The sequence below is a fragment of the Hypanus sabinus genome, chromosome 25 (assembly GCF_030144855.1).
Source record: "Hypanus sabinus isolate sHypSab1 chromosome 25, sHypSab1.hap1, whole genome shotgun sequence".
Classification (NCBI taxonomy): Eukaryota; Metazoa; Chordata; class Chondrichthyes; order Myliobatiformes; family Dasyatidae; genus Hypanus; species Hypanus sabinus.
The window spans coordinates 20,186,636-20,198,638 of NC_082730.1; the positions used below are offsets into that span (position 1 = coordinate 20,186,636).

Genomic DNA, 12,003 nt, shown 5'->3' on the forward strand with positions numbered 1-12,003 from the left:
CTGGCGAGTAACTGGAAATGAAATGTCGCAATCCAAAGTATTTTATAAAATACAAGTTGAGATTCCGCCCCCCTCCCCCCCCAAATTCTTTGTACGACATGATACAAGTTTGACAGGTCAATTATCACCATCACCTGCTACTTTCTTGCTGATTTCCTGACCAATAACATGCTCAATTCCATAACGAGTTTCTTCAAGTGGGCTTTAACACATCAAGAATTCCATAATCAATATCGACAGACATTCCCCTAATCTGCATTTAACCACCCCTTCAAAGAAAAATCAAAACAATTGTTTCTTAGACATGATCTTTTTACAATTATTAGATTCTCTCTGATCAAGTGGAAAATTTAACTACGTTAATTACACACGAGTAACTTCCCTTTTAGTTTAACTAGTCTATGATTTCCCCAATGCTCCTCTCTCACTTCTCTTAATTAGGATAATTGCACACACTCCCTATCAAAAGGAACCATTAAATTAAGAGAAATTAGGACATGTACAATGCCCCTGCCAACAAGAGAACCAAAACCATCTGACACTGTGTGCTTGCTGCTCATTAGTGTCATTATATTACTCAATATTGTCATGCAAAGTTTGCTTCACCAAAGGAAAGTTCTACACTGATGAAAAGTAATCATTCAATATCATAGTTTTGATATCCAAAAAGTACAACATTGCTAATACAGAATGATGTAGCACAAACAGCCATTCGTGTCTACATTGACAATGTTGCCATGTACACATGATCTGTATCCCTCTATCCCTTGTCTGTATATACATATAGATGCCTCTTAATCATTGCTATTGTATCTTTTTCTACTACCCTAGCACCTCCCAGGCATTTGTCACTATAATTAGACCTCCCCTCCACCTTAAACCTACACCCTTTAGCATTTGACATAGCTATCTGAAAAAAAGCTTCTAACCTATCAATGTCTCTCAATTTTATAAACTTCTATCAGGTTGCTCTCTAGTCTCAAACATGCCTGAGAAAACATGTTTGTCCAACTTTTTCCTTATGGTTTACTCTCTAATCCAGTCAACATCTCAGTGATCTCTACTGTAGCATTTTCAAAGCCTTCACATCTTTGCAGTTGTATGGCAATTACAACTGGACACATTACTCCAAATGTGGCCCAACTAAAGCTCCCACACTGTCTGCAAGGAGTTAATATGTCTATGAGTGGAACAGATTAAATATTGTGTTCAATCACAAAACTTATGGGGTAACTTAGGAAACAGGTGTTAGGATACCACTGACATGTACAAGGGGGTAAACATTTGTTCTTAGTAGGCACCAATGGTGTATACAAGTAACACCAAGTAAAGCACATTATGGAGGTATCCTTGGAATGTGGAAGAAACTATTTTTGTCCTAATAGGTTCCTATCCAGTTTCTTTCCTGAAGAATTCAGCTGCACATGAAGATGAATTTCGAAGCACCATACAAGCACCGCATAAAACCTGCTTCATTTAATTCAAAGTAAGAATCAGGTCAGAAATAAATGTCAGAAGTTATTCTGCTGCATTGGAATGTGAAATGCATTTGGATTCAGCCTTACCAGCAAATGCTGTTCAGGAGGTAAACGCAAAGACAAGACTGTAATTGAGACCTTTTTAAAACAATGATCACAATATAGTCTAGTTTCATTCCAAGGCTACAGACAAGATACAGTGGATACCCAGAATTCTAAACCTTGCTTATTGCCCTAGTTATTAACAATAGTTGTGGTATTTGTTATGGTCTTATCCCAAACTAAGAGTAGAACAATGAAAACTGGAAAGAGCTATGCAACGAGTTGGACAGGATAAAAAGGAAGAAAGCAAAGGTGAAGCAGAACACGTCAGGAGGGGGAAATCCATTATTTACAAGGTGAGCACAATCAGAAAAAATTCATGCCCTTGCTACTGAGTTAATGCACTGAGACTATTTAGACATTCTGCTTTTCCTCACCATCATAAAAACAGAAATCTATAGCATGTTACCCTTCGGCTCACAATGTTGTGCCAACCATGTAACCTACTTTAGAAATTGTCTAGAATTTCTCCACCGCAGAGCCCTCTTTTTCTAAGCTCCATGTACCTATCTGTCTCTTCAAAGACCCCATTTTATCTGCCTCTACCACCTTCACTGGCAGTGCATTCCACGAATTCACCACTGTGTGGAAAAACTTAACTCTGACATCCACCTTGTACCTATTTCCAAGCACCTTAAAACTATGCCTCCTCATGTTAACTTTTTTAGCCCTCATCTTATACACCTCTATCAGGACACCCCTCATCCTCCGTCACTCCGAAGAGAAAAAGGCCAAGTTCACTCAACCTATATTCACAAGGCATGCTCTCCAATCCAGGCAACATCCTTGTAAGCCTCCTCTGCACTCTCTATAGTATCCACATCCTTCCTGTAATGAGGTAACCAGAATGGAATACAGTACTCCAAGTGGGGTCTATCTAAAGTCTTATATAGCTGCAACATTTCTGAACTCAATCCCACAGCTGATGAGGGCCAACACACCATATGCCTTCTTAACAACACTGTCAACCTGCACAGTATCTTTGAATGTTCTATGGACATAGACCCCTAAGATCTTGCTGATCCTCCACACACCCAAGAGTCTTACCATTAATATTATATTCTGTCTTCAAATTTGACCTACTGAAATGAATCACTTCACAGTCATCTGGGTTGAACTCCATATGCCACTTCTCAGCCCAGTTCTGCATTCTATCAATGTTGTGCTGTAATCTTTGACAACCCTAATAATTTAGTTGTATTCATTATCATTATGCACAATGTCATATGATATAGGTTTTCAAAGCACATTTACTATCAAAGACTATATGAATTATACAACCTTGAGATTTGTTTACTTCTAGGCAGTCGCTAAGCAAGAAACTCAAAAGAGCTCAATTAAAAAACACCCTAATATGCACAAAGAAGGGGAAAAAAACCAACACAAATCATGGAAACAGAAGTGAGCAGCAACAATAGCAGCATACTGAAACATATTAGCAGGGCAAACCACTGCAAAGGTGATCAGGTTTATTCATTTCCATAGATACTACCCAATTTGCTGAGCTCCTTCTGCATTTTGTTCATTGCAATGGATAGGAATTGGTTTGAAATATCCTAATGTCATAACAATACCTTAATCCAAATTAAAGAAATGGGTACTATTTTACTGGACCGGTAATCTGGAAAGATTTATTTAACTCCCAACAAGGCAGCTGGAAATTTGAATTCAAGAAATAAAATATATCTGCAAAACCAAAGTATTGTTGCATCAATAAAGCTGATTAAAAAAACTAGTAGATCATAAAAACTTCAATAATGTCAAACACAATCTCAAACACAGAAGTAAATATATAAGAGGCTTGAGAGCCAAGTACATTGCTGAGAAATTGTCTGACAAATTACTGTACATACTCTAATCAACAGCTTTTGGTGAGCTGGGAAGTTTGTAGTCTCTTGAGGGCTAGATCTATGGCATTCAAGACTAGCCACCCAGGACTATACAAGAAAACCAGTTACGACTAAGGGCTACCACAAGAGCAATTTACAATCCGTACAGATTATGGTTTTAACATCTCTACCTCACTGACAATCAATGCTGGTGCACCTCAGGGATATGTGCTTAGCCCACTGCTTTATTCTCTCTACACCCATGACTATGGCTAGGCTCACCTTAAATGCAATCTATACATTTGCTGACAACACAATATCACTGGCAGAATTTCAGATGGTGATGAGAAGGTGTACAGGAGCGAGATATACCAGCTAATTGAGTGGTTAATAAAACCAAAGGAATGATTGTGTTCTTCTGAAGGAGCAAGACAAGCGGGCACAGACACACAATCACACACCCCCCACCCCCCCACCAAAAGGTGGAAAGAATGAGCAATTTCAATAGGTGTGTCAATATCTGAGGATCTAACCTGGTCCCAACATATCAATCCAGCTATAAAAGCAGGGTTAATTCACAACGGTTATAATTCATCGGGAGTTTGAAGAGATTTGGTATGTTTTAGATGTACTGTGGAGAGCATTCTAACTGGCTGCATCATTGCTTGGTATGGGGAGGCTACTACACAGGACTGAAATAAGCTGGAGAATTGTAAATTTAGCTCCATTGTGGGCACTAGCCTCCGCAGTATCCAAGACACCCCCCCCCCCCAAATACCATCACCCAGTACATACCTTGTTCTCATTTTTACTACAGGAAGGAGGTACAGAAGCCTGAAGATACACTCAACAATTCAAGAACAGCTTCTTCCCCTCTCATCTGATTTGTGAAATGGACAGTGAACCCATGAACACTAACTCACTATATTTTGTTTACACACATACACACAGTAATTCAGTTCTTCCCCCCCATTATATATTGCATTGTAATGCTGCCGCAAAACAACAAATTTCACGACATATGCCTGTGATATTAAACCATACTCTGATTTTGATTCAGCTGTATTGTTTTCAGCACAGATCACTATAATTATTATGACTGGGAATACAGACTTCTTTGCCCAGCCTCCCAACCTATAGTCCAGAGACAAAGGGAAAATTAATATTTTAACGAATAACCTGTTCTTATACTATTGAAATAAAGTTAAAGTCTGTCCTGAGCCATATAGGCTCATCAGGCCGGTGCTTATGCTGGTTTCCGTGGTGTGAAATGACAGAGTATGAGACTACCCTACCTCCCCCCCGAAAGGATGCCAGTCTATCGTTTTCAGCTGGGTGGACTGCAGCAATGTGTGGTTAAGTGCCTTGCTCAAGGACACAACATGCTGTCTCAGCTGGGGCTCGAACTCACGACATTCAGATCACTAGCCCAACTCCTTAACCACTTGGCCACATGCCACACACTATTGGAATAATTGCTTATTTATTTCAGCAATATGTTGGGATGCCACTGAACCTTCTGTAACTAACAACTTAATATGCATTTTGTTATTCTTTTCCCTTGTATTACCTCAATGCACTGTTGTAATGAAGTGATCTACATGAACGGCAGGCAAACAGCTTTTCACTGTACTTTGGAATACGTGACATTTAAATCACCAAGTTAAATCACGTCATACTACAAAGAATGAAGAAAACAGGGAGCTATCAGGATCAGAATTACTAAGAATATTGCCATCAAGAATATTCAGCCAGATCACCCAGCTGAACCAGATAATTTCTATCAATAGAAGTTCCTATTCTTTCTTCTTCTCTACTGTTTGGTAAAATACTGTTACTTGAACTGGGTTTCTCAAGCAATCAGCATTCATCTTGGGAATTTTAGGTTTTTTTGGGGAATTAGTAAACCACAGCCAAATCAAATCCTTTTCTAACTATAAACTACATATTTGCATGTCCTTCAGCAATCATTTAGCAAATCAGGAATTATAGACAATTATGATGCTATCAACTAATTCATTGCAAAGTAAAGTTTGAAATCAAGATCTTCCTTGAATATAGATTTGGGGAAAAAAAATCATTACATCACATTTTTAACACAATTAAAACAAACACTGAAAACCGAAGTAATCAACCCTTCTATTGATTTTTGTAAATGGTGAACTGTGCATTAGATTAATGGAATTCCCCCGATAGTACAGATGGTGATCACACACTGTAGCAAACAGTAAGGAACACAAAGAGAAAACCTACAGGGCTGGAAACCCACGAAACACATACAAAATGCTGTAGGATCTCAGCAGGCCAGGCAGCATCTACGGAAAAAGAGTACAGCTGACATTTTGGGCTGAGACCCTCAAAGATCTCTACCCCAAAACATTGACTGTACTCTTTTGCACAGATGCTGCCCAGTCTGCTGAGCTCCTCCAACGTTTTGTGTGTTGTAACAATAAGGAACAATTTGAATTCCCGATTTACTGTATTCCAATTAGCCAAGTGTTTCCAGCAGAATTAAAAAAGGACGAAGAAAAGCCAAAATGTGAAGCCAGAAGTACGATAGAAATAAGAGAAAGTTTAACAAATTAAAAAAAACTTGTACATAAACTTATCTTTACTATAAGGCTAACTTGAAATATAACATTGAGCTAATCCATCCATACCCAGCCCTCAAAACAAATACAAACAAACATGAACAAGACCATTCATCAAAATTCATCAAGATATGAAAGCGCTGTATTTCAGTACTGTATTATTCCTTTAAAACGTCATGCCCAGCATACCCTCCTGGGGTTGTATCTTTCACATGCTCATTGCTCTTTTGGAAGATGTTCCTTACTCAAGCAAATAAACCTACTGAAACCTAGAAACATGTTTTGAATTCCGAAATAGAGAGAGAAAGAACAATGAATTAAAGGTTAGCATTGGGACATTGTCAAATGGGAATAGATCTACAGATTCTGAGCAGCTGTAATGCTTAAAAGGAAGTGGGCAGCTGCTGCAATTAAGGCACTTCAATAATAGTGAATATAACAAAAGGCGAGTGGAAACCAGAGGGGCTAGATTGCAAAAGTGGACCAAAACAATAAACATGAGGAGGCCATTTAGTATGAATCAGCATCAAAATCAGTATAACATCATGAATGAACTGGCCTGTCTAGTGCTACTTTGCCTAATGTACGCAAGTTGTGTGTAAAGTCCTCTCCACCAATAAGCACATCTACACAGAGCACTGACACACATCGATCTAAGACTCCTGCCACCCAGGCCATACTCTCTTCTCACTGTTGCTGTCAAGAAGGGGCAGGAGCCTCAAGAACCATACCGTCAGGTTCAAAAACAGTTATTCCCTCTCAACCTTCAGGTTCATCAACCAGTTGGGATAGCTTCACTCACTGCATCACTGAACCGTGCCCACAACCTACGTATTCACTTTCAAGGACTCATCATCTCATATTCTCAATATTTATTCTTATTTGTTAATTATTTATTTTATTTTCTTTAAATTTCCGTAGTTTGCTCTCTTTTGCATATTGGTTGTTTGTCCATCCTGTTGAGTTCCGTCTTTCATTGATTCTATTGTGTTGCTTGGATTTATTGTGTATGCTTGCAAGGAAACGAATCACAAGGTTATATATGGTGACCTTTAGGTATCTTGATAATTTACTTTGAACTTTGAAAAGAGCAAATAGTCCACTTCAACTTTAGTGCCAGGCCTGAAATCAGTGCTGAGGAAGTGAAATTGATAGCACTGGCTGAAGTCATTTTAAATGAATCTTGCACCATATAAAGTTACCACTCAAACTTCTGAGTGTTAACTTATTCTCCTGCTATCTTGATTAGATTTTAAGAAAAGCGGCTAAAATCTAATCCATTGCATTTTTAAGATTTCCTGCAATGCTACTTCTGATGTGGCTTTGAGCATTGCAGGGCATGTCTAAACAGAAGTATTTTTTCAAGTAAGTTACCAAGAAGATTGATGAAGGAAGTGGATGTTGTCTACATGGACTTCAGCAAGGCCTTGACAAAGACCCACATGGGAGGCTGGTCCAGAAGGGCAAGTTGCCTGCCATTCAGCATGAAGTAGTCAATTAGATTCAACATTAACTTAACAGAAGAAGCTAGAGTGGTCGCAGATAGTTGTGGTTCTGACTGGAGGCCTGTGACTACTGCCAGGCCGCAGGGATTGCTGCTGGGTCCATAGTAGTTTATTATCTATATTAATGATTTAGATAACGTGGTAAAAATGTATAAATGGATCATTACTGATGATACCAAGGAAGGCTATTAAAGGATGTAGAGTGATTATGACAAGCTGGGAAAATGGGTTGAAAAAAAACAGCAGATGGAATTTAATGTAGACAATTGAGAGCTATTGCACTTGTGGATAAGCCAGGGCAAGACTTGCACAGTGAATGGTAGGGCTCACAATAGAATACGAGGACCTGGGAATACAGATCCATAATTCCTTGAAAGTGGCATCACAGGTAGACATGGTTGCAAAGAGAGCTTTTGGCACATTTCCCTTCATAAATCAGAGCACTGCATACAGGAGTTGAGATGTTATATTGATGCTGTATAAAACACAGGTGAGGCTAAATTTGGAGTATGTTGTGCATTTCTGGGCACCTACTTACAGAAAGTACATCAATAAGCTTGAAAGAGTGCAGGCAAAATTTACAAGGATGTTACCAGGGCTTGAGGACCCAAATTACAGTTACTTATGGGTTAGAACTTTATTCACTGAAGCATAGGGGAAAAAGGGAGATTTTATAGAAGCATACAAAATTATAGAGGGATACAGATAGGGTGAATGCATGCAGGCTTTTCCCGCTCAGATTGGGAGAGACTAATACTGAAGGTCATCGGTTAGGGTGAAAGGTAAAATATTTAAGGGGAAACTGAGGGTGGTGAGTGTGGAATGAGCTGCCAGAGGACATGGTAGATTCAGGTTCAATTGTAACATGCAAGGGAAGTTTGTATAGGTAAATAAATCAGAGAGGTGTGAAGTCAATGATCTGGGTGCAGGTAGATGGGACTAGGCAGAAGACCAGGCTGGCATGGACCAGATAGGCCATAGGGTCTGTTTCTGTGCTGTAATGTTCTACGAGCCATTCCAAAACCCCTCCTTCTGCCCATTATCCACATCCAGACCCACCAAATCTGGATATGATATATAGCAAACCATGAGAGTTCTTTTCAAAGAAGTATGATCAGTGATTAAGGAACAGAACTTTGCAGGAATTGGGGTGTCATGTTGCAGTTATGCAAAACATTGTTTGGGGTGTTCTTGTTTGCAGTTCTGGTTCCCATGCTACAGAAGAATGTGGCGGCACTGCAAAGACTGTAGTACAGATGGCATTAAAATTTTATGATTGCAGGTCACTGACTGAAAATATTAATTCTATTTCTCTTTTCAGAGATGTAGCCTGACAGCGAGCAGTTTTTTAACTTTCAGTTCTGACTTCTTGCATCCAAAATTATTTTTCAGTTTTCAATTAAAAGTTAATTATTGGGATACCACATTGTGGGGTCGGGGGACGGGGGGGGGGGGTGGTTGCGGGATCAAAGGAGAGAGACACACACAGAGACACAGCAGATGAAAATGTATATTAAAGAAATCAGATCTTAGAAAAATGAGACAAAAGCAAAACGCTGGATACATTCCGCAAACCAGGCAGCATCTGTGGAATGAGAAACTGAGATAATATCAATTCAGTTCTTTTCACAGGTGCTGCCTAGCCTACTAAGTGTTTCCAGTATTTTTCGTTGTTTGTTGGTTAACAGCGAAATACACAAGTTTGATCAAATAAGATCACATACCTTCAAAAATAAAAGCCACAACATTGTCATCAGTGTTAGGTGTGTGTGTATATATATATAGAAAGCAATACGATTATTGCGGGAAATTGCTGATGTAATCACAACAGCAGGTTAAAAAAAATCTCTAATCCGCTTCGCTTAGTAACGGCCATTTTGTAGCTTTAATGTCAATGAAGCTTTGTCAGTTTAAAACACTCGATTAATGATTTCAAGTGTACTGCGATGTTTCCCAACATGTGTTCCCTTGCTTTATATAAAAAAATCTTACTTTGAAATAAGTATTTATGAATGTATTTGTGCGGGAATTTGAAAAGCCGGGTGACTGAATAGAAACCAAATTATGCCAGTATTGAACTACACAAAGGGCAGAAGATACACCGGGAACCAATACACAAGGCACATATTTCACCGGATCAAAAGAAATGTACACAACTAATAGCAAATGCAACCAAAATCTAGAAGAAAAAAAAGTCAGTCTCATAATCCAACTGAAAAATACTGACAACTATCGCCACATTCAAATACGGAAACATGCAGACACCGATTTCCCTAAACTCACTGTGCTTTTAACTTCTGAAGAATCCTCCTCGTCGCTGGAAAAATCCGCCCTCAATTCTGACTTATTCTTAGAAGTAATGTGTTTTAAATAGAGCTGAACGTAAACCTCTTTCTTCTGCTCCCTTCGCGGTAAAGGTACGTTATGAGCAATTAATTCACTCTTCAGTCTGCCTTTAGTTAACTGATTCGGATCCCGATTTTCCCAGGTATCCGACATATTCAGCATAGGCGCCAAATCGTTCTTTTATTATTGAATTAAGCTTAGACACTAACCAAAGAAACAGCATTAAAATATCCCTCGGCACACACGCATGTGTGAAATACAAACGATATGAAAACAAGTTCAAGACTGATTGGACGCGATTAAAACAAGAAACTCATTGGTCAGTCTCTTATTAACCGGTTCGACGCCAAGAAAGTTTCAAATCGCACAACCTTAGCACTTGTGTTTTACAAATAGCCACATTCTCTCCAAAATTTCTCACCAATATATATGCAAGGGTTCAAAGACCAAATGGTCAGGCGACGAGAAAGCATTGACATGATACTGTATTGCAGTTTGGATGATTTAATCACCGCAGCCACGATAGCAACATAGTCCTAGAGAAATACAGTACTTAAACAGGCCCTTCGGCCCAACTGGTCGAAGCCGACCAAGGCGTCGACTTCAGCTAGTTCCATTTGCGCGCATTTGACCCATGCCCCTCAAATGGCTTTTAAAAGTCATTATTGCACGTTCTCTGGCAGCTTGGTTCCATATGTGCACCACCCAATGTACAATATTTGCGCCTCTGGTTTCGGGTTACCCTTCCCTCGGAAAAAGACTGTGCATTCAGCCCATCTACAATTTTACACACGTCTAAGACGGCTAACCCCGTCTCTTCATTCCGGGTTATTAAGACCCAGCCTAACTAACGTCTCCATACAACTTGGACCAGAGTTCTGGCAACATTTTTCATAAATCTGCACTGGTTCCACCTTCATGATGCCTTTTTGGATTCAGAATGAGCTTGCCCACAGAAAGCAGAGAGTAGTAGCAAAAGAAAAGTATTCTGCTGGGAGGATGGAGACCCCAGGGATCTGTCCTGGGATTGTGCTGTTTGTGATTTTTATAAACGACTGGGACAAAGAAATAGAAGGGTGGGTTAAGTTTGTAGACGACACGGAGCTCGTATGTGTTGTGGATTGTGTAGAAGGTTGTAGTAGTTTACAGTGGGATTGACAGGATACAGAGGTGTTCTGGGAAACAACTGACGGAGTTCAGCCTGGAGTTGAGTTGAGACTTCTCCCCAGAGTGGAAGTGGCTAATACAAGGGGGCATAACGTTTAAAGTGTAATGAGGAAAGTGTATTATGGGGCGGGGGTTGGAAAAGGTTGCTAAGGTTGGAAAATTAAAAAAAAACACAGCAAAAAGTGGTAGAGCAATAGGGTGCAGGGACAAATACATTAGAGCATTTAAGAGACTCTTAGATAGTACAGCACTCAATTCTTCTTTCAGCTGTGTGCCTATGTGGAGGGAAGTGTTAGATTGATCCTGGATAGGTTAAAGGATTGGCACAACACTGAGGGCTGAAAAGTCTGTATTGTGTTGTACTATGTAACTAAAACAGGGTAATCAAAACTATAGACAATACTCCAAGGTATAGCCTCACAGGCAATGCCTTAATTGTTGAAGGCCGATGTGAGAAACACCTTCACTACCAGAGCTACTTGTGATGCTTCCTTCAGTGAACTGTACGTGCACTTCTAGGTCCCTCTGTTCACACACTCCGTCGGGTGCTACTATTCACTGTACAAGACTTGCCCTGCTTTGTCTTCCCAAAATATAACATTTAATCCATGTAAAAGTGATGTTATTTGCTTGTCCACTGACCAAACTTATCAGGATTCCCCTGAAATTTTTGATAACTTTCCTCACTGTCTCCACGAAATCATCTATTTTAGTATCATCTGCAAACCTACTAACCACACCTTATACATCTCATCCAATCTTTTGAAATATAAATAAGTAACAAAGGTCCAAGCACCAGTCAAAGGCATAGGCCTCCAGTCCAAAAAACCTTTTACTATTACCCTCTGCTATCTTTCATCAAGCCAGTTATGCTTCCAATTAGCCAACTCTGTCTAGATCACTTGGAATTCTAATCTTCTTGATTAACCTTCTATTCAGATCCTTGTCAAAGGCCTTGCTAAAGTCAAGCTTGCTCTCATTCATT

The 12,003-nt window shown here is 39.5% G+C and overlaps 1 protein-coding gene across 1 annotated transcript in view; it reads right to left on the bottom strand.

Annotated features, from left to right (window-relative positions):
• Window positions 1-10,054, bottom strand: part of LOC132381078 (lamina-associated polypeptide 2-like) — a 28,035-nt gene extending 17,981 nt beyond the window's left edge. Inside the window, exon 1 of the mRNA XM_059950263.1 lies at window positions 9,789-10,054. Within this exon, the coding sequence (XP_059806246.1) occupies window positions 9,789-10,013 (225 nt within the window). The 5' untranslated portion in view covers window positions 10,014-10,054. The remainder of the gene's footprint in view (window positions 1-9,788) is intronic.
• Window positions 10,055-12,003: the final 1,949 nt, after the last annotated feature.